At 37.3% G+C, this 24,533-nt stretch overlaps 1 protein-coding gene across 1 annotated transcript in view; it reads left to right on the top strand.

Moving 5' to 3' along the window:
* LOC112966773 (G-protein coupled receptor 98-like) overlaps nucleotides 1–24,533 on the top strand; it is a 200,341-nt gene that overhangs the window by 108,207 nt on the left and 67,601 nt on the right. Inside the window, exon 33 of the mRNA XM_026067216.1 lies at nucleotides 2,383–2,561. Coding sequence (XP_025923001.1) covers nucleotides 2,383–2,561 — 179 coding nt within the window. The remainder of the gene's footprint in view (nucleotides 1–2,382; nucleotides 2,562–24,533) is intronic.

The following is a 24,533-nucleotide window of genomic DNA, read 5'->3' on the forward strand; positions in this document are numbered from 1 at the left end:
GAAAAATAAATAAATAAGTAAAGCATCCCACTTTGAGGAAGGTAGCTTCAACTGATTGTTTCATTCCAAAGGCAAAAAGTGTCACTGAGTTTAGCTTTGTCTCATTAAAATGTTACTTGAATTAATAATTGTTTTGTATTCCACGTCGGAGCAATCAGAACTTGTACATTTGTTCTTCCACCTGAACAGCTGAGAAATGGACTGTACATTTTATTCTTCTGTAGAACTGGTTATTGCAGCATGGCAACAGGAAAGGATTTGCTAAAATTAGCTCCATTATTTGTATTTCATTGATTTAATTTTGGATCATCAAAAGGGGGTTGAAGACAAGAACTTAAATTATCAAGATAGAAATATCACTGCAGATGAAATGGTGAACTAACCAAACTCCCTTAAATATTTGTAGGAAGACTCATGTTAATTGTTCTTCTATGATAAATCAGGTGATAGGTAAATCAGGTAAATGTGACTAAACAGACATAAGGCAAGGACATGTAGTACCATTTCTTAGGAAACAATCTCAGTTGTATGACTGAAAACAATGATGACCAGACAGTCACTATTAGTAGAACCAACAATCCCTGAGTGTAACGGCGTAAGTCAGTCCAAGGATTTGCTGTCTGGAAATGTTCACAGTGAAGCACAGCCCAGTCAGGATTACAAGACTATGTAATTTGAAGATTTCTCCACACCTGTTTTCTGCTTCTCCTCCTTCTTACAGCTAGCTTTTAACTGCACAAAGGAAAGACTCCCATTTCCTTTGAGATCAGGGAATTTTTATTGGCATAAGGTGACAAACAGAATCTTGAATAAGTTTTCAGTACAATGTATAAAGTAAGAGAGAAAAGACTATTATAATAGATCAGCCAGTAAGTGAGAAAATCTTTTAAAAAATGTAATTTTTTTCAAAGGCAATTTTCAACTGTTTAATATTTTCTTCCTGTGAACGTTCAACATGGAATTAATAGTTTTTCCTGTGTTTTTTCAAGTTACACAAGCAAGCTGCAATTTACACATTAGGATTTTCCTGTGTTTCTTCAATGAAAATTAAACTTGCCTTTGTTCACACACCACCCATCACCAAATGACAATGACAAATGCCATAACAATTATTACATTAGTATAATTATATACACTGGACATACATATAAAATGTCATTCTGTAGAGGAGCATTTAAAATGCTTACTAAACTAATAATTTTTATGGAAAACAAGTTTTATATAATGTAGTTTATGATTCATGATAGAAAGTATTGTATATTCATGGTATATAAATTACAGAACAAAAACTGTAATGATACTTGACTGATGAGACTTACATAGGCAATCCACAAACCACTAATTAAGCACTTGATTGTAAAAATTCAGTTTGCCTGAATAAACAGGAAGACAAACAGTTGGCTATGGGAATTCAGAAAATTTTGCAAACACAAATAATCACTTTACAGTCTTGGCACTGCATATGGGATTCAGCTATCCTAACAATAAACAGCTACAAGTTAAGCATATAAATCTGCCTTATGTGAAATCCCTGTGTAGTCAGTGGAGAGATATAAGCATTATTGGGTAAGGATCACTGGGTACCTGAAGATGCCTGTCTCTCTCCATCGACTATCCTGGGAGCCTAGAGGCACACACTTGAATTAGATGCCTTTTGGACAGAAAAAGGTGAAATTGATCCTTTATTCTTCCCATATAAAATGTTGAAAATAATTATGTAGCGTGCAGAGCTGTAGTTAGTATAATAGGTTTGAAGTGAAGAAATATTTTGCAAAATATATTCTAATTATGGATGGTTTAAACATTTATTAGAAAGTAATAATATGTGGAAATATGCATAGCAGTGTTAAGCGTTAAAAAAATGTTTCCACTATTAACTTCTTAAGAAAACACAAAGATTGAGCAAAACTCTGCAAGTATTTTGTTCTATTAGAAGGGTTTCCTTGCTCATACTAACAGTTCTTTCAAGAGATTTCTACTATCCCACTTGTTCATTTTGAGTCATATATGTTTTTTTAAGTTCTCACTTATGTTGTTTGATAATGAGCTGAACATAATTCTATGTCATTCTTTGTGTGAAGGTATGGAAATCCAAGAAGAAAACAATTTTTGCAGTGCAAAAATAGAATATGTTGTACTAAATAGGGTGTCCCTTCCTCTCTGATAGTCTATTTTCAAGACTAATAATTACATAAATAAGCATACTTCCTTTATAATTATTCTCTTTTGGTTACTTATGGGAATAAAATGAGAACAAATTATTGTATATGTGCATATGCTGAGACAGAATATGCCATATTATGACTTTCAGAGTGATCTTGGTTTTTGAAACTGTTAATCATTGACTAAGTCTACTGATTAATATTCTGCTTTATTCTTTAGGCTGTTAATTTCTGGTACGTCCTGGTGATGAATGATGAACACACAGAGCGGCGCTATCTACTTTACTTCCTTTTGAGTTGGGGGCTTCCAGCTTTTGTTGTGATCCTGCTTTTAATTATCCTGAGAGGAATCTATCATCAGAGCACAGCACAGATTTATGGCCTTGTCTACAGTGATCTGTAAGTTTTCTTTCCAAAAAGCATGAGCTAGTTATTATACTTTCTATGTTTTTATTAATTTGCTTGACTGTAGACAAGGGGATATGYATATGTCCAAATGCAGTAAGAGGCAGAGAGATTCCTGGATTAGTGGAAATGAAGTATGTCATCAATAGGCAATGTAGTATTTTTCATGCAATTGGAGTATATCCCCTGCAGTTTCYCCTCAGTTCCATCTTGGGCTGAGCACTGGGGTAGCCAGCTCAGGCATGTCTGTCTTGTGGGTAAATTCTGTATTCATTTCCAAGACTGTGCAATTCAAGGCTAGAAATGGCTACTGCTGCAAAAGGGGGCAGAGGAATGGTTTTTTTTCTTCTCCATTTATATGTTAACCCCCCCCCTTAAATTATTAAAAATTATTCTCTACTAAACAGTGTTATTACAATAACATGTCAAAAATACTTCTTGAAGTATTGAATGCATAGTATTCTAAACCCTGTTCTCAGTTTGAGCATGGCTATAATACAAATAATTAATACTGCTCTCTCAAAGTTATATTTAATCTCGGTAAAACTGTCCTAATTAAAACAGTACCTCTTCATAGAACTTGAGACATTTAAGTGAAATGATACATAGATAAATATTTTTGTTGTCCACCCCATCACCTTTCCCCTGGCCCCTTTTCCAGCAAAGTTAATCTATGATCATAGCTATTCTAGGCTATGAGGATATTATGCTTACTCGCTGTGTCATAATTACATGCTTCTTGCGCAGCAAAGAGTAAACATGCAGCTTCTTTTTAAAGTAATGTGAGGATGTACTAATTCTTTTTATGAAAACTTTTTATGAGGGTGGTTGCAGAGTAGACCTAAAACGGAAGAACATCCATGTTCTATGAAAGAGAAAGATATGGTATGCTTCATTCCAATAGAACCCAGCAAAATTCAAAATATATTTTTGCCATACAAAGGGAATTGCTGTGAGAAGTGAACAGTGAAATTCACTGCCTCTGTGTGTGTGCATGTGTGTATACGCATATGTGTGTGCACTTATAAATATTACTTATGTGCACATATATGTGTACATATTTATGCATATATATGCATATATATTTGTGTGCACTTAGGATGTATATAAGGTACAGTGTATGATAAACAGGGATACCTGAATTAATTCTAAAAGAACTAGATTGGGTCATGGAAGCTGTCTGGCCATGTTAGCCATGGTTTACTGCTATCTTCTCTTAGCTCAGAAGAGCCCGCAATAGTGGACCATTTCCAATATTCAAGCTCAATCAGGGGGTGCTGCCTGTCTCTGTACTGTGTCATGTAACTAGGTATTCCTTCAGAGAATATTGCAAACAAGGAGTGTTGCACTTCCCTTTATGGTAAAATGTTCCTCTGCATAGTGCACACCAGAATTGTATGTAGCATAATCAAGACTTCTTATTGAAATTAGGCAGCGGACTGATGGCATCATTATGCAGTGAAAAACTGTTTCACTGCGGCTTTCTTTAGATGTACATGTATCATTCTTTCAAAAACAAGGAGAAATCTCTAAGGCCTGATAAAATTATTAAGTAGAGGAAAATTACTTATTCCAGCTCATTTACCCAAATTAAATATAAAATTCTTTTCCAGCATCTTATCAAAGCTGGGCAACTGCTTTCTTATCTAGAAATCATCCCAAGCTTAGTGACTGTGCAGCTCATTCTAGTTCAGTCACTGTGAACTCTGTAAGGAGATAGCTGCAAAGATTTTCATAAATAGTGTCTGTGCTCAATGCTAATTTGAAAAGTACTTTAAAAGTTGCTCTTAAGTATACAAAAGAGGACTTTGAAAGCCAGAAAGTAGGAAAGAGGATAGATGGAAGTACATCACTTAGATTATTTTCTCTGAAACAGAATGTAGTAGTGGAAAAAAATAACAAGGAGCTTTCCAAAGCCAAGGTAATTGCATAGTAACTTCAGAATCAGCCTCAGGAATACAGTTTGAGAACAATAGCTTGCTACTAAAGAGCTTGTTTCATGTGAAGTTGGAAGACTGATTAAAGAAATAAAAGCAGTAAAGCCTTTATCTTAGCCCTCTCCTAAGTGATTACTCATTCAGGAAACTCACTTTTCCATTACTGTGGTGGCTGAACAACTGCTTTGTTCCTAACCAGAATGCCATGGGCTATGTTAATAGCCAACAAAATGATCAAGCTGAAAGAACCTCATTTTATGCTTGTACTGAACAAAAAAGATTTAAGCTGTGTTGGATTTTATGCTTCATAAGAAGGGTAAAAGGGTCTCCCTTCAGGTATGACATATTTTACACACAAACGTACATATATTTTGTATGATATCTTATAACTCGCACAACATGTTACAGTATAAAACTAACAGACTTTGCTATGATGGCATCAGTAGTATACAGATGGGTGATTTTTCATAATTATCTGAATTTATGCATGATATGAAGAGGGCACTCTTTGGAATTACACTGAATCTCTTGTAATACATGTAAATTTTCCGTATCATGATGCCACCAAGTAGCATGATGTTTTTGGACAGGAGCTCAATCATATGTTGAAGAACTAACTGCAGAGAGAGGGTTCTTTTATTTCTCCCTTCACTAATTTCCCATTGCTCAGCTGTTATCATTTCACCAGGATTCAAAAATTTTGACCTTAGACTGGAGTCTGCAGTGCAAAGCACTATGAATGATAAGATCTCCTTCACACACTTCTGGCACGTGGAGCCCATTATCCTTGCCCAAACTCTTCCTTTACCCATTCCTGTGCTGGGAATCACAGAGCTGTCTGTGTGGTGCCTAATTAGTATTACTTAGTATTGCTCACTTAGTGCTTTGAAGAAAAGCCTGCATAGCACCACCGCGGTGTTTGTAGGAATACAGTTGCCAGAGACCTATTGGACTTGACTGGTGCCAGGCCACCGACACTGCGGAGCGGGACACAGATTAGTATCATGGATACAATTACTATGCAGTTGTATAGGTGCCTAACAGTTCTGATATAACTTGACACTGAGATTCTCAGTGCTGATTCAGATGCGGTATATGGCCTATCATCAGTACAGTGTACTGATACAAGTACAGCTTCTGCTGTCTTCCTTTGGATCAAAGAGGATACTCACATGCCTACATGGGTAGCAGTATAAATAAATATGATATCGTCTGTATTTGTACACAGGATTAGGGAGTTACAACAAAATTTCTCCAGAAATAGTGGGAATATTTTAAGAGCTGGTTAGGAAAATGTGAAGAGGATGTGTTTGATGAAAGGCTGCTTGAATAGGATTAGGAAAGTTGCCAATGAAAGGAATATTGGCATAACTCAATGAAGGGGAAAAAAAAAGAAAACTCTGGAGTGAGATGGTCATTTACCTCGGATGAGTTTGAATGTGAATTCTTTCTGGATATTTGTAAAGAAAAATGGAAAGGTTCTATGAATTTCTGAGACAATATCTTTACTAAAGCTCCAGTCCCTCTTTAAAATATATATTACTTCTCAGGTCTTCTTTTAAAAAAGAAGAACAAATCAGTTCAGATACAAATGTCTATAGCTGCATCTGTGCATAATTTTTGTGAGCGATAACCATTGGCTCAACTTAAAAGTRCAGATATTCTCAGTGTGCAGCTTTTTATTTTTTCCAATGCAAGTAAAAGGAAGGAGAATGGGCTTGGTTACACATTTACCATCTATCCTGTTTTTTGCTTTTTAAGTTCTGGCAAAGGTATTACATCAAGCTTTGTCAATGTTTGCAATGGCATTTTAATTAAATCTATAACATATAATTTCACGTGTATTGTCTATCCTGGTCTCTAGTCACTACAATCTAGAAATTTTATGCATGCTTAAGAATTGCCATGATGGCTGAGGCATTAACGTTCTTTACTGATAAGAGGCAGATTACTGARAGAAAAGTATCAGCTCCTTTCAGCGGTCTACTAGTTAAAATTTGAGTTAAGCTGTGAACTAGATGGTTTAATATCACTTTTAAAAATAATGTTATCCTTCTACATTTCTGGGTTTTTATGTTATCCCTCTTAGACAGAGATAACAGCAAATTCAAAAATATTTTCCAAGGACCTAAGTTCTGCAGTTTAAAAAAAATAATATTTAAAAAAATATTTCCTTTTGACACTTCTTATTCCACTGAATGTCTTCAGGACTTTGTGTTATGACATAAGCAGAGAACTCAAGACCCAAGTTATTTTTCTCTTTCATTTATTATATTTTTTCCTCATTTTCYACTTGATTTTGTCCTTAAAGGTTAAAAACTAACCCCCAAAGCTATCTATGTTTCTACAGTATATAAGAATTTTTAATGGCCTTACCCCCTTTATCATCTTTCTCTTCCTCTTATTTTGAGAAGAATTTTTCTTATTGAATAACAATAAGAAAAATATGAATCAACAAAAATTTCTCATTCCCTATTAAGTAAAGCTTTATGAGCAGATGAAATAATAAAACATTCCATTGCTTTATATCATTTTCCCTGTCCAGCTACCTACGTTCTCTGAAGCTTGTGTAGATAAACTGTAGCAGTGGTCACACTTTTGCTGGGAAAATCACTGTAAACTCCTCCTCTATCTATAGTTTGGCTCTACAAATTAAAAAAAAGAACAACTTCAAAGCAAAGCTGAGCTCAAACTGTTCCTCCCATGCCTATTTGCCCCTAGGAATCTGTACCTAGGTGTATGCTAGATCCATGCCTCTCTCCCTGAGGAGCCATTTCCTTCCTCCCCATATCTAGATGAGTTCATAGAAAGACATGAATTCATCTTAAAGCCAAATTCCAAAGCTCACTGTAGTTCCCTGATTTCAGAAAGTTTAACATTTGCTGGTATCCTGGTATATACAGCTAGCCAGTCATGGCCTCATTTCTAAAAAAACTTTTAGCTAAGGTTCTCAAAGTGAATTTAATCTTAGCAGTATGTATAAACTGAGCAGTATATTTCTATTAGGTCTCTTAAAAGTACAAAGACACAGTTCACCTGGTATAGTGGAAAACATTTTGAAGCAGTATGAAACTATAGACATGGGCAAAGAGAGACAGAAAATGCAATGGGGAGATGAAGAAATGAAGGAGAAGAATTGTGTAATATATTGCTCCCAGCAGTTTTATCCCAATCTCATCAGTGGTTACTCTGAGGAAAAAAGTGAGACAAATTTGCTCAGTATGTATTTTTAGAGGGCTTACAGCACAGAGCTGCAAATGGTTCTTTTGAAAACCACTACAGGTACAGTTACAAAACCTCAGTCTACTCAGTGACTTAGGACTAGCAACAATTTAATAAATTTTATGTAATAAGTTTGGAAATATTTATTAACTTAGAATTTATCTTGAAACAAAGTTTCATGTCATCTTCTAACTCTCTTATATTTACAAAATGAAGAAGCAAGCAAAAGAACTTCTAAAAACGGGCTTCCTTCCTAATAAAGTGACTTTTTAATTTATGTAACTCTGAACAATTAATTGTTCACACTTTCATACAAGTAAAAATTTCAAAATCCTTTGAAGTCTTCTGGAACCCCACCCATTTTGTAAGGGTTTTGCCCTAACACATCTGTTTATGAGATCAGAGGCCAGAATAATTTAATTATCAGTATCATTTTTTATTCATAAACACGAGTTTAAAGGTTTAGTTATGCAACATTAACTGGACTTGTATCTGAGAGACTGCCCTATTTGGGCAGGGGTATAATAGGTGCTAAAAAAAGAAGGAAATGTACTGCTCAACCTGGCCAGAATCACAGCTCAGTGGAACTTGGACTTATAACTCATTCGGGCATGTTTGAAAAATCTTACCTACAATACCATTAAAATATTTTTTATAAACTTAAGAAAAAGTACCTTTGTATATAATTGGATTGGAACTTTAAGCTTTCACTCTGACTAGACCTTTTTCTTGAACTGAACCCTCCAAAGATGACCAAAAGCCTGTTTTTATTGGTATATAAGCTAAAACAGGCACTCTCCAAGTGATTAGACATGACAAAAGACAAATATAAAAGTTCATAAACAAATCTCTCCCTGCCCACTGTGTCCTTACAAAAGTTGGTCATAGTTTTCAAGCACGGTTTTGGTCATATCAGTAGCTTTTTGAATTGAAGCAAACTCTGTATAGTTTCTTCTAGGTCCTGGGAAGTTCCTTTTCAGGTATTTCTGAGTCTGGGCTGTGTGCTCCTGGCACTTCTAAGAGCTCTTTTCCTCTGCTAATTCCTTCAGTTTCTGTAAGCGTCTCTACTTTAGCAGAATCATTTACTTGTCCAAGGGAAGAACAATCTTCCCTTTACATCAGGAAGTTCCACGCGATTCATTCATTTTCCTCTTTAAAATCCTCTATAACATACAAATTGAGTACCAAAAAAAACCCCCAAAACCTGTCTCATTGCAATACCTTAAAGTTATAGAAGTACACTTGTATTTGGTTTCAGTGATAGTGAAATGATAACCTCTTAGAGCAGAAAAAGGCAAAGCTAAATGTTTTCACAAATATACTTCTTTGTATCATGTCATCTGCCATGATGATATGAATGACAAAGAAAGAAAAAAAGTTATCCAGACAAATTCCTTTAAAAAAAAACCCTACTTCTGTCTTCTTTATAGTAGTCTAGCTCAAGGCGGAAATTTTTCCAGCTAAGTCATTGGATCTGTGACTACGCACCCACATACAGGAGACAGGAGACTACAAGACTACAGAAAGCTGGAAATGATGAACTGTTTTCTGTGACTAACAGTTACTCACATTGTTGTTTCTCTGAATCAAGCTCCAACACATAGGCATGGAACAGGGCATGTATTAGTGTCTAGGAGCCATGGCCAGCATTGTCATTATTTGGAAAAGAAACTTTAAACTAAACTAAAATGGGTTTCCGTACCAGGCCCATGTACCCTTCAGCAGCAGTGGTTCATGGGCACTTTGTGTATCCTCACATGAGAAGGAGTCAGAGCTGAATTTCAGACGAAACAAGCACTGCAGCTGCTCCCTGAATGCTAAGCTTCTTTGAGCAAGTCATGCTGTTGAATGGTAACCCAAACTAGTGATAAAATAGAAGCCCAGAGACGACTAATGTTCTGAGACACTAGTCTTAATTATTGGTTTAACATCAGTATGCTAAGAGCTGTACAGTGCACAAAAATACAGATAGCGTATGCTTCCAAAGATGTTCTCATGTGGTGAAGCACCAATGCTAGCAGAGGTAGCAGGGTGGACAGTATTTGGCATCATTTGTGAGTGTAGTAAGGAAATAGAAGGCCTGAAAGAATCATAAACTTGCCCTGCAAATGATTATGCTGTGCTTGTGTATGATGTTATACAAAGGGCATAAACGTTGCAAGTGGTGAGAAATACTTTAAAGTCTTGCCAAGACTGGAAGTTTGAATGGTAAGGCCCATTTGAGATTGCTCGAATTCGCTCAGGCCTCAACCTGGACAAGTACATAAGCCATAATGATTTGTAATACCTTGTGTAAGCAATTCTGCATCAAGATTCGTTTGTCCTGATGCTGTTGTAAGGATAAAATTTTACTGAAGCACCTTTCTGGCCACTACTCTTCAGCAAGTTTTATTCCAAAGGCTGCAGCCCTTGCAACTTCTAAATATTTACTGCCTGCGCTTAGAAGGAGGACTCAGTAAGCTTTATGTATTTGTTACAGATGCAGTAATGCTTTCTCTCTAACTGAACACCTGGCAGGCTGGTGCACTGACATTTAACCCAGTCAGCCAAAATACTGGAAGCTTCTTTGAGTCTCACCAAGTTGCATCACTGTTTCATTTCTGGCACACTTTCTGGGCTCAGATTCCCAGCTTACTAGCTATTCTCTAAAATGGAGCCCTGCTTTCTTAATCCCAAAGACTAGTGCCACTCCCAGTAAAATGAATTTTTTTAGCTTGAGTGAGCTAATTTCTGGCCAAGTATTTGTATTGTCTCTTTCTCTTACACCCCCCTTCTCATATTACTTCAAAGGTGCTGGATTTAGTCCTGATTCTTAAGAATAAAATGTTTAAAATATCAGACTTTTTACATGTAGGAACAACAACATCAGTAACAAGGAAAAGAATTCAGCAACTTTAATTGAGCTGCCAGTAGTGCTAAGTGAAAAAGGTGTATGGGTTGTATGATAAATGGATGTGGAGTTCCCAGCCCCTGATCCCTATCCCTTGCTTTATAGTGTTCACGAACTTGGAAATGTCTCCATGCATGGTCCTTCCTCTCCCGTGCCTACTCATGCTTCCTGTTATCCCAGCCGCTTCTGTTACCACTTCCTTTCTCTTCAGTTTGCTATTAAAGCTCTTAGGAATTAGAAGCTTTTTCAAACAACTGTTGCTAGAGTTGAGCAGAGAATGACACTTAAGCATCTGGACGTGAAGCCATATGCTKCATGAACTACTGAGCTGAAACAGCAGGGAGAAAAGACTGTATTTTCCACTGGCTCATTTCTCATCATTCATTGTTTTGCCCTTCTCAGCAGGGTAAATTAGCCCATGCTGAGCTCTGTGCTACTGTAGGAGAAATATTTCTGATGAACTAGAGCTATGTGGGTTATCTCTGCATTGCACTACAATATAGACATCCCCAAAATACATTACTGGGCAAATTACCCTGCTTCKCTGGCTTACAGCATCAGTTAAAAGATCACAAAATTTGGCCTTTTGTATTACGTGCATGCGTTTTATTTTCTGAACTCCTCCATTATTTGCAGTGAAGCTGCCTAGTGTGCTACCCACTGCTAAGGATTATATAAAAATATCTCACTGCTAAATGTGATGGCTTTAATTACCCTTTTTTTTGTCCCTCATTAGCAACATAGGTTTTCAATGGAGGAAAATGGTTGGGGGGATTGAGTGTTTTTTGCATCTTTACAAATATTTACTGTTAATGTTAAGCAAATGTTAGCATATCAGAAAGAGACATAAATCACTGTGTTGTGCTTTTAAAGCACTAAAATAAAGAAGGGGAAATTCTGGAAGATTCTAGGGATGGAATTTTGAAAAGTGAGAATAAAGAAAAATATGTATTATTTTGGATGATAAAATTCCCAGCCACAGTTCGACTCTGACAAGTGAGGTCGTTTTAAAACCTTGCAGCGAGAGGTTGTTAAGGGTGAAAGTTACATGATATTGGACCTGATCCTTCAAATAGCTCCAGTTGAGGGACTTTTTGTACCCAAGCAAAACTCCAAGAGACTTCTCTGAAGCCTGGGTGGTACTATGAGGAGAGTAACACACAGAACAGTTGCAGGATAGAGATTTGTATCCTTGCCACTGACAGCTTGTTGAGGTTGCATATTTCCCTTCGAGTTGTGTAAGAAATGAACAATATAGACCCTCCAGCTTTATGATCTTTAATTAGCAGAATGTAACCTACTACTGCTGTACAGGTTTGTTCTTGGTTTATCCTTTCTCCAGTGTTTTAGAAAAGCTGTCATCTGATGTGCTAAACTATAACAGGAAATGCTAAAATAAGCAATATTGAGATCAATATCAGCAACTTCCTTGGAGCACTTCACTGACACTGATATGTTGTTTTTAAGAAGTAAATACATCCAACCTTTTGTATTTTATCTTCCTGAAAAGACTAACAAGAATTATTTGTTTCTTGAACTTTACCACATCATTGTTCTGCAATAGATCAGTTTTGTGCTCATACTTTAGTTACATGAAGTATTTGGACACTGAGTATACTTAGCAGTGCAGTCAGCTGTACTTTAGGAAAGGAAGCATGGTCTGTGCTATGCAACAGCATCAGTAATTAAAAAATGTATCTCTGCTAAGGTACCTGTGGAAAGAAAAAAAGAACACAGCTTTAGCAGACTAGTTTGTATTAGCAGTATTAAATGTAATTGTCAGCTTGGCTTAGATAGAATCACTCTGTCTAATATAGAGGTTGCAACAGAAAGGGTTGTAGTACACACAGAGAACTTAATAGATGGGACAAAACACGCAGATGACAAAAATGTCCATACTAAATACTGTTCTRAAGAGAGAAAACCACTGTGGCTTGACAGTCTGTTATTTCTTTCTTTTTGCAGACTGTGAACATGAGCCTGATTTATATTTGACAGTTTGCATATGGAAACATCTCCTTTTTCAGCTAGACTTATATTAAAATCCTTGGTTTAAAGAACAGATGGAAAAAGTACTCAAATTAGGAAAAAATGTGCCTGCCATAACAACTGGTATCAGGGAAACATTTTCTTGAATGTGAGACACTGTAACAAATACAAAATAGTAAAAAGTCAGAAAAATAACCATAATAATAGCTCATGATTTCAAAGCTGTTGATAATGAGCGATATGCATGGGGAAGAAGCTTTAGATGTAAATAGGAGCAGGATAATCAATTGAAATCAGTCATGTAACTCCTTATACACTTTTAAAATAACACTGCTCTAGCAAATGTCAACCAAGTTTCTACCAGCTTTTTTTTCTGGTCACATGCCCAGGGCTACAAGCGTCCCGGTCCTTTTACAGTCTTCTTCTTTAGACTAACCTCAACCACCTGCTTGGGAACTTCAGAGCTTCCAGTGTCCTGGCTAGGAACCGTATTAACTCAGTGTGTGTGCTAGGTCCTTGCTGCTAGCTGGCCATGACTGTAATGTCCAAGTTCACCAAGGCAGAATTGTGAGTGTTTAATTTGCATGTTGAATACATCACAGATTCTCCTTTGATATTTGGTGCTTCCTTAGCGTCTACTTCCACAGGGGGAAAAAAAAAGAAACTGGGTATAAAAATCTTCAGATAAATTTGTAGAAGATGGTATAATGAGATGACTGAAACACAGTGGGCCAAGTACTAAAACCACAGCAGATGACAATTTGGGTTCTCATTATAGAAAAGAGTTTCTTAGGGATTTTATTTTTCCCCTTTTCCTCATCTGTTTAGCTATACAGTAACAGCAGCTACAGTAAAAGATGAAAATTGCTTTTCACTTTATTATGTGATAGGCCTGGTGTGTTGACAAGGCTGTTGTTGCATACACTGACTCAGACTGATCCTGTTCTTTAATATTTCAAAACAGCATCTTGGCACTTCTTCATTCTTTGTTCAGGGTGGACTGGATTTTCCCACATTTTTCTATGGCTGGTAGGTATTCAGTGAGTACCTCCACTAATGAATATAGTGCTGCTTATACAGTCATGAATTTTTACATGTCAATACAGGTGACCGGGTCAAATCACACTGTTTAATTTCTATTGGAAAATCCCATTGATTTAGAAAGGACTCTCTTCAAAAAAATGTTGGGACAATCTGGCCAAATTTAAAAATGAAAGAGCAAGTGTTGGCTTAATTTCTAGAAACAGTAAGATCCACTGCTTTCTGAGTTGATATTTCTTAGCCAGACTGATAGAAGCACATTTTCTTCTGCTTTTTTTCCTCCTTCTTTTCCTCTTCCCCTCACTTTCCTTCCTCATCCTTTTTGTGCATAAAGAAAGAAACCAGAAGAAAATTGAATAAAGCCAAAAGGCTGACTGTCACATTATCACTCTATAAAATCTGGAAAAACTGTTACTAAACATTTTGTGTTTCCTTTCAAACTTAAATTCAGTGACAGAGTTAATTTTCTCATGTTGAACTCCATATGAAGTAAAATGTATGGTCCTGTCTCTGAACTAATCTACATGAATTATAAACTGACGTAAATTTATCAAATACAAGAACAGCTTTCATTTTAATTCATTCTGACAATGTAGACAACAGTAGTATGGGCAGTATTAGATCCTTTAAGTTGTTCATTTTCCCAACATTATGATTAGATGATGATGCCAGAGGCCAAGTACAACAGTTAGTCAAAGGAGGTAAATCTAACTGTGTTGTGCTTTGGGCAGTAGTATTCGATTATAGAGGCCTCCAAATGTAGTTGTGTAAGTGAGTTACATGTTTCACAGCTGTACTGGACTCTTCGGGGCAGCTTTTGTGGTTCATTTGAGATTTGTCTGCTTTGACCCATAAGCTCTGGGCATTCTGGAGTAGGATCATTCCACAGAAAATCCCCTATCCCTATGGTACGGATATTGGCTGAGCTTGTTTCTGAGGACAGTGATTAAACACAAAACTAGCAGCATGGTGCAATCCTTGAATTGCAACTATAGGGAAAGCACCCACCTCCCAAGTAACTCCATAGGTCTCTGTACAACCTCTGTCAACTGTTTTGCTGAAAATACAGGTGAAAGGTGCTTTTTCCCTGGCTTCAGCTCTTGCTTTTTTCCCCAGTCTCTTAGGTAACTAGCGTAAATTGAACCTGTAATCTTTTTGATTTTGACATCAAAAGTTATGTTTGCATTCATGTAGATGCTGCTGTTGCTTTRTGTATAAAGAACGTATCTAAAAGTGGAATAACCTGTGAACCAGCTAGTGGAACTTCAGGGCCTTGGGTTTACAAACACCTTTTACAGCATACAGGGAATGAGATTTCTTGCAAGAAACAGTTACACAGAAGTATAAAATGAACTCGGTGCACCAAGACAGGGGGTTYGGGGCAGAGGCTCGGCATTTGTGCAGGGGCTCCCGTTCCAGGTCCTTATGCCGCGTCTCCTGTCTCCTGGGGGAGGCCACGCGGGCCTCGCGGTGCGCAGCTGGAACCAGCAGCCAAGGCGAAAGGCTGTTTCCACAGAAGGCCAGCGCTGGCTAATGAAGCACTGCCCTGTAAAACCGTTTTAATGAACTGCTGGTGTAGCCAGTGCACATTGGTTACATTCCGGCTTCAGCAAACGGCAGTTTGTCACCCTACCGCACGCTAACACAAATGGCAGCAGCCCGGGCCACGAGCACTGTTACAGATGTCTGTGTGCTGCAGGGGGCTCAGAGGAGCTGCTCCGGCTCCCGCTCTGCAAACTCGGACTCAACTGCGCCCGGCGCAGCCACTGCCACCCCCGCGCGCCCCCGCAGCGCCAGCCGTGCTCCCTGCGTTCGCTCAGCAGCAGCGCCCGGCCCAGAAAGCCAACAGGGAAGTTTGGCTGTGCCGCGCCACTGCGCTTCCTGCTCCCTGTCCAGGGAAGGCAGATGCAGCGCTTGCGATGAGGGCTCTAGGGCTCAGGCTCGCTCCCCTGTGCTTGCAAATGCAGATGCAGGCTGTCTGCAAGCGTGCGCACTGGTACTTCCTCCAGCGTAATGTGTCGTGGGTTTCCGTTCCACACATGTCCTACGCCCGCTGTACTGAGAGCAATGTGTCTATTTACAAAGCAGAAAAAACCCTGCAGACCCCAAACAAGCAAAACTGTACATACCGCAAAAGCTTTTGTTGGCAGCTGAGCATTAAAGAGTTGGAAATTCTCTGGCTGCATCGTTTGGAAGTGGGAATTAACAAGGTTTTTAAAAAAGAAAAACTAATAGGAAAAATTATCTGTAGTCCACTTATCAGCAAGGACATTTATTAATTTATATTAATGTTCTTCACTTATCAGTACAAGCATTGACATGAGCTTAAGGAAGAAGTATTTTTGAAGTTAGAAAAAAGAGATTAACAAATCTGGTGAGCTTTGTTAAATTTCTGATTTGTTTTACCTGACACGTTCTTGGCTTTCCTAAATGGCTTACCTTATTAGGTAGAAAGCCTACTTCCTTTTAGAAAATTCACTTGGTAAATTAAACAATTAGGTTTTTTTCAGAACTAGAGGCAACAAGAACTGACATTATTTAAATAGCTTCAGATACATACTCATCATGCAGAGAGAAAGAAGCATAATACTTAAAACTGTTATGTCTGTCATCTTAAACTTCACACATGCTTTATACATAACAGATTGTTCTTGGAGATTGGAATCCACTAATGTTAGAATTTTTTTGTTGTTTTGTAAAATGTACTTCCAGAAGAGTGTCAGGTTTTTCTTAAATCAAGGCAGAGGAGTGAACTTGTGGTCACTTCTGTATTCAGCCTGTTCCCTTTAATTTCCATAGAGTCAGGACATAATGGTTRGGTTTAGGACCCAATTCTCACAGCTGGCTACGTGTTTTATGAAAAGAAGTATGGAAAATATTTATAACATGAGCATGTACATCTTTAAATATCACTTAATAATCCTAAATCATCTAGTTAGAAGATTCACTTTCAAGGATTTTTCTAATAAAACGAAGAATCAAGCTAGTTTATAATGCTGTATTGCAGATTCAATTTACGAGAATCTGCATGGTTTATGATTTGATACAGTCCATGTAATTTGGCCAATATGGGTTAATCATACAGCTGCTTGCAGATCATTCAAAAATGTGGCAGGGTTTTTCCAAAGAATATAAGAGAGCTGAGCAACCACATCCTGTAAAGGCAATGGCAGTGGGATGTGAACTCCGTCAGGCCTCTTTGAAAGCTCCAGCCAACAGCCTTTGACTCAAGTATAAACTTGTGCTACTTTCACCCCAGTGTAAGGCCATTTATTGGAGTTATTATTTATTGGAGCAAATATAGTCAGATAGCTCTGTCCTGGTTATTATGAGCTACTCTCTTGTTGCAGAGCAGACAAAAAAGTCTCTGTTTCCTGAGTGGATCTTGTTGTTAAAAGAAACCCTTGCATATTGGAGAGTCATCATAATATGAAGCCCTGCTACCTTTCAGTTGGCCTCCCCTGCTTGAATAACCTCTCTGGCCTGCCAAGTGCAATTTAGCATACCCTGAGGCTGCTGTAATTTGTGCTGACTGACATGAAATTGTTCTTCCCTGCTCAGTCCTGTAGAAAAATCAGCCTAGTTGGAGCAAAGGTCCTTGCTCAGTATGTCTATATGAAGATTTTTAAAGCATTGAATCATGAAAAGTGACATATTCTATCTTTCTGAGTCATGATACCACTGTATTTGTCTTCCAGTGTTTGACTTACCCACGTCACATGACTTCTTGCTTTAAAACCTGCTATGGGTCCAAAGTTATTATGAATAATGAGCTGTTTAAAATGCAAAGTGCGTCTGAGCATTAATGGTCAAGTTCTGTACAGCTGTCATGGCCTTTGGGTCTTATTTTTATCAAGGTACCCAAGGTCTTGTGTAGTGATGCAAAAGCCAAATGTCTGTTTTTATCAAATCTTGTCATTACACTTTTTGGTGAGGGATGAATAGCATTTAGAGAAACAAATTGTTATTGTTATTTTGTAATAATAATTAATGTATTTTTAAAAGAATGGAAAATGTTGCTTCATTTTAATGCAGCTCTTTATGTAGCTGCAGTGAATTTTTCTACTATGATTTTTTCTTTCGGTAGTGGCTGGAGTTTTCTGTTTCAGACACATGCTCAGACACTGCTCTCAGTTTCTGAAACAGCACAGATAAAGCATTCACTTTTGCTGGTTTGGAAATTGTGACAGATCCRAATTTGCCAGAAGAACAGTTTATGTTTAGATGCTCATTTATATTTTTCTCATTTGGTATTTTAACTACTGAAATGTGACTATCACAAATCTAGGGAAGTGCATCAGTATTTCACTATACTTTATTAGTTGATTCTTAATTTATATATAAATGTAATATTACTGCTGTAAGCCAAAACAAAGGAAAAATAATACTGGTGTATCAATTGCGAGGACCAATATGAGATACTCTAAAAGGGACTGATTCTCTTAACCTGTTATGGATCCATCATCACCCAGAATTAGCAATTACGCTAGGCCTCCTGGAATTGAGTCTACTRCTAGTCACTCTTGAAAAATTTTCAAGTTATAAAGTGACACCTCAGATTCCAAATATTCATGCTAAATAAAAGAGGTCCAAGAACTGACAAGTGGCCGAAAGGCAAAGTGGCACAGCCTGGTTCTCCTTTGCACTGCTTAGAACTCGCTCCCCTAGCCAAAACCACGTAGCGCTTGCTCCGGTGTCTGTTCTGCAGAGGGCTCTGCAGAGTCCTTGTAGCATTAAAATATATATATATTTATTTTTTTGGGGGGGGGGGTGTCAATTCAAAGTATCTGAAATAACAAGAGAGCTGCATTGACAGCTACCACAGAGGTGTTTTTATAACATGAAACTCAGGGTATGTGTGGTGTGCCCTGAAAGGCCTGAGGGCATTTTTGGGAGCCCCAGGGCCTGCTGGAGTAGTGTTGATAGACTGTGGAGGATGGAAGGAGACGAATCTAGTGTAGTTTCTTCAGTAATGACTCTTTGGTCTCAGTCTGCCTGTTCCTTGGCATTGTCTTGACAGTAACTAGTTGGAGTGATGCAAAATGGAGTTAAGTATCACAGACAATCAGGGGTCTGTGCTTGAGCAAAGATTCTTCAGCCTTCATTTGTCAGGGCAGACATCCCCCACTATTGAATGAGGTGGGGAATTCTTCTTAGATCCTCTTTTTCTATTCCCTTACCCAAGCAGACACATTGTGCTTTGACCAAAACTGGAATATTCTGGTTGGAAAATGTCTTTTCAAACTGTACTTGCATGTAAATGCATCCATAAAGGGATGGTGCTCCCTCCTGACAGCCAGAATCGCCGAAACTCTGAAACTCTGGCACTAACTCCCTCCAAAGCCTTCTCAAACTATTTAACTTCTTTGAGTTTTCTTTTTATTCTGCAAATTGGAAACTATAATCGTTATAGCCCAGGCTAATTATATCTAAATATAAATTGATGATAGAAGCAGTACTTAATACTATCCTTTGGATGCCATTTTAATACATGGAGTGCACCTAAAACCTGTGGTTGTTTTCTGGAGGATTAGGAAAAAATGTAATGCTTGGGATGCTTCCATGCCCATTGTCTTGTGATGTGCTTTGCCTTTTGCAAAACAAAAAAGTGTAAAAATCTTTGCTGATGGGTTGTTTTAAAATTCTTGTCTTTGTGTGTTATGCATATCTTTAGAAATGGAGTTCTTAACCAGTAGCATTGATGCAAGACACATTAGCAGCAAAACTGAAGGTTTTGGTAAACGTTATTTTGTGGACTGGGTAGTAAAATAAACACTGCATTGTCAGACTGCAGCTGTACATGTGGTTTCCCCCTTGCGCGACTAAAGGATTGCTTTTCCAAGAAATTTTATTATGCTTTTTGGATTCTGACATATTTTGGTTGATTACAGATAGAAATAAGCTTACTTATGATAAAACTGTTGTCAGGCAACTTTCTAGTCAAATGCAAAATAGGAGGTAAATAAAATACATACTATGTACATTTTCTGGATGTGTGCAAGTATCTTTCTGTGCATGTGCATAGCTTGCAGTTATTCTTTGGTTACAAATGTAACACTTCAAAAAAGAAGAGAGAAAAGAAAAAAGGTGGTGATGGGGGAATGTGCAACCACATCAGCATTTTCTTAGAGCTGCAGTGTATTTCTTATTTCAGTTTTGTCCCAGTTGACGTTTGAGTTCAGTTCTCTGAGGTCCCATCTTAAAGAGTAGATATTCTCAAACATGGTACTGAGTAGAAATAAGAAATGATCTGCAGTGGAAAAAATAAAACTCAATTGGTCTTCACTGTTTCCAGTTTTGGGCTTGACTCTGTGGATTGACTATGAAATGTTTAACAAGTGTTCACCAGAGGAGAAAGCTTTATTTACACTAGTACTGTACTTCAGGGGCTTCATTGGGAAAGAACAGTTCAAGCACAGAAATAAAAGTTGCCCAACATCTTTCATCCTGAGGCATGTGCTTTAGGTATTTTTATGTATTTATTTTGCAAGCTTTAATTTTGTGGGTTAAAAGCCCTGTGCTAGTTTGTGTCTGGATCCTCTTTAAAGAGATTACATTCAGAGATCCTCTTAAAATGGAAGTCCTGGATCTAGTCCTGATCCTTGTGGAGCCTAAAATCAGCCATAAGGGTCTTTTGTGACTATTATGGTAGTCATCAGCCACTTCGTACTGTGTATTGTGTCTATTATGGTTAGTTTTACAGTTTTTAAACGAGATTGTCATGCAGCATAGACTTACAGAACCACAAAACTATACAAAAGTAGTGTTGGAGAGATGTGGAGGGATCTGTCTCCATTGCTCTGAGAGATGACAAACCATTCCTACATGTTTGTGACAAATATTTTTTCTCTCTTTTAGACAACCTCCAGATAGAAGCACTATGCAATATTCAGTAGCAAACCATTCCACTTCTTCACTTCGATCTTTCACTTCTAGGAAGTTTTTCTCAAATATGTATCTTTCTTGGTGGAATTTAAGCCCATCACATTGTCTTTTGGAACAAGGAAACAAGAAAAATATATTACAACATGGAGAAGATGCCATTCCTCTGTTCTTTGCAACATCCCTTTACCTACTTGTAGATTGCTAATACATAACCCTTCTCTTTTGAAAGAAAAAAAATTTTTTTTTTCAGTCTTTCTGAGGGAACACATTTATGAGACCTGTGGTTGCCCTCATTGCTCTCCTGCACACTTTCTTCATTCAGTCCTTTTTTTTTTTTTTTTTTTGATATGTCAAAACCAGATACAGCCTGTCACTGTGATATTAGTAATGCTGATTAGAGCAGAATGATTACTTCATTGGTCTTGCAGGATATACTGCTGTTCATACTTCTGAGTATGACATTTGCCCTCTTTGCAACAGCATAAAGTTACAACTCATGTTCTGCTTAATGTGAACCACAGTAATTTCCAGATTCTTTTTTGCAGAATTAATATCTAGCCAGTGGGCCCTAAGTGTTTGTGTGGTAGGTTTTCCATATTTGCTTTCCTTGCATTGCATCCTGTTGTGTAATTCAAATACTGTCAAAAGTTTCCAATCACATTTATAAGCCAAACCTGCAACCTCATGAAAGAATGAAATCAAGTTTATCTGATGGAGTCTGTTGTCCAGAAAAACATTTTGATTTTGTTTTTTAATTCTTCATAATTAAATGTTTTATCATGTCTTATATCAGTCCAGTTATGTCTAGTCAAAAGGCTTATACATCAGTTAGATCATGTTGTTGCCCTTTCTGACTTTTGAGACAATCCAGTCATCTCAAATTTCCCCAGTGTTCCAAGATATACTGAAAATGAGTTGTCAACAGGCTAATCATGTTCTCAGGTAGATTCTTCAGGATTCTTGGATGAAACTTATCAAGGCATCATGATGGAAAAATGTTTTTCTCTTCTTCGTTCAACATCTTCTAATGGACTGGAAAATACTACATTCACCTTGTATAATACAAGCCTGGAATAAGGTATACATTCAAATTTATCACAGCACAAAGCTGGGAAAGAAGTATATTGAAACAACTTATAATTCAGAATGATTTTGACATCTGAGATCCATTCTGAAAAAGTAGTATGGTATTCAATAGGGACATGTGGAAAGAATTGCATCTTGCCAGGAATAATTAGCTATGCAAAAATAGGATGGGGAATAACTGGCTGTTTACCAGCTCTGTACAAAAAGATCACGTGCTTATTGTGGATGATAAACTGACCATGAGTCAACGGCTTCATGCTGTGGCACAAAAGGCACACATCATATTGGGCAATATGTAAAGGAACTTAGTCTTAAGGACACATAAAGACCTTGTGCTTTAGTCATCTACTCAGATTAGTTACTATCAAAGGTTTCAGACCCTGCAATTCAAGAAATATATTAACAAAGTGGAGAAATCAATGAGACTGACAACAGTCTTGAGTACATGATTTGCTCAGACATATTGAAAGATCTAGAACTATTTAGCTTAAAGAAAAACTGAGGGGAAAATCATAACAAATTGCAAATATGGAAAGAAATGTGTCAGCAAACAGTTTCCCACATTGATGCTGGCTAGGCCAAGAAGTAACATGTAAACTGCACCAAGAAAGATTTAAGTTAAACATTGGGAAGCAGTCACTTGAGCTAAGTACTGTGAAGCACTGAAACAGATTTCTGGGAGAGGTTGCATATTCTTTATCAGGCTAGACAGACATCAGTCAGTAATGACTGACTGATGGTTATGGTCGATCTTACCTTAGGGTAGATGGAAATCTGAAGATGTCTCCAAGATTTCTTCCAACCCTGACTTTGTTTGATGTCATGGTTTGATAAGCATATAATTTTGTTTCCTTCCAAGCTCAGAACCAATATTTATTGAGGCCATGTGGCTTTACTGCATTGTATTAATAGTTTTACTCTCTCCGTCTAGTTATGAACCTATACTACTGCTTCAATTTTTGCTTTGTCATAGCATGTTTATAATCTCAGTTCTATCAGCTGTGTTTATCTTTATAAGGAAAGAAATATGTTTAACTTCCAATTCAGTTTCCAAATTTTCTAGCTTTAGTTTTTAAGAAGCATTGACTGACTATATCATTCTTTCAGAATCTTAACATTTGGCTGAATCTAAACTTGATCAGATACATAGAATCAAAGGTAATCTTATATAATTAACCTGCTGCGGTTGCTCAAATGCTTTATAAATTATTTCTGTTCCTCTGTATCTGTGGAATACTAGTATTGCTACATTAGAAGAGCTTAAGAAATTTTTCCCTGTACCAGGAAGGCATTCAGTAATATCTGTATGACAGAAGTTATGTATATGGTTTTGTATATCCCAATGCTGGGGTTATACCACTTGGGGATCTTTCTATATATGTTTCTTTTTCACAGATTAGGAAAACATCTGCCTTCATTTAATTCTGTGAAATCCTATTGAAACTACTTATGATCCAATTTCAGTATATGCCAGCATACCTCTCCCTCTGAGTCAGGGCTTAAATGAATAAATGCAAGACCTCAGGTTAGTTTTACATTTTTAGATAACTCTGAGAGGTAAAAAAGAAAGTCAAATCAAATTGGAGAATGGCACTTCATCCAGTAGACCTATACCATATGGAGGCTTATCAAGGATCAACACAACGCATAGACTTCAGCATTCTGCCTGAAGCAGCTAAAGTGGGTGCTAGAGGTTCAGGATGAAGTATGACAATAACTTTAGGACCACATGAACAATACTGATAAAAATGCTTAGATAATATTAAGCTCCTCCTGGCCTTCAGTACATAGGGTTCACAAAGCTACTATCCAAATGACCCATTGCTTGGATGGAATCAGAATATAAAGATTTGAGGCTTTGCCTAAAGAGAGCAGGTCAGGAGAGAAAAGAATTTGAGTCATCAGCTACAATACCATTTCCTTCAGTAAAAGATTCACATGTGCAATGAGTCATTTCTGATTGTAGTTCAACAATACTCTCAAATTCTCACTGATGTTAAATGTTCCTGTAGCTGTATCTGTGATATGATCACAGAGTAATGCTTGCTATAATGTTAGATAGCAGTGTGGCACCTCTTATTCATCCAGTTGTTTTTTTTGGCTTTGTTCGGGTTGCAAACTTCATATCTGTGTAATAATACATAAAAAAAACTCTAAATAAAATTGAATACTACAACATAGTCATAGGCAGCCATAAAGCGTATCTGATCAGTCCTCTGATCTTTAAATGAGTCTTCCACTGAACTGTAGTAAGTGTAGTCCTTGTTTTCAGAGAGTGGTGTAGTCTGYTGTTAGTATGTCTGGAAGACTATATGAAACGGAATGACGACTGTGGCCTTAACCTATATTCCTTTGGCATTATGAAATTTTCTATAATGAGAATCTTATATACACTAGAAACCTAGCACATACAAACAAAATAGTCCACGTTTCTTTCCCTGTCAGGGAATGGAAGATAAACCAAAATGCAAACGTTAATCTCATTGCTTAATGTATTCATGGAAAATGACTATTGTTACAATATAAAACAAAAAAGAATGGAGCTGTATAACCTCTTCAGGTTGAGAATTCATTAAATTCTGATGACTTTGACTCATGAAGAGATATATACTGCCAGAGCTGGCAAGGTTGTCTATGCTAGGGGTATGCTCAGCCTAAGTCCACTGAGTCAATTTTGAAGCAGTTGCTAAAACCTGCATTTTATAACATGCAGTTTTAAAGTAAGCCAGAACTATTTTTAGTTTGCTTTAAAATGCTCTGCTTAGGTGATAACTTAAGTGATTCATGGGCCGTTCTGCATTAATTCACAGGGGAAAGTAGATGGCCAAGGGCATAATTTGTCAGCAAACCTGAATCATGCATATCATGCATGCAGGATTCGTGGATCAGGGCCTCTAATTTGAGGTTAATGGGAAT

The sequence above is a fragment of the Apteryx rowi genome, unplaced genomic scaffold (assembly GCF_003343035.1).
Source record: "Apteryx rowi isolate R43461 unplaced genomic scaffold, aptRow1 scaffold_104, whole genome shotgun sequence".
In the NCBI taxonomy this organism is placed as follows: Eukaryota; Metazoa; Chordata; class Aves; order Apterygiformes; family Apterygidae; genus Apteryx; species Apteryx rowi.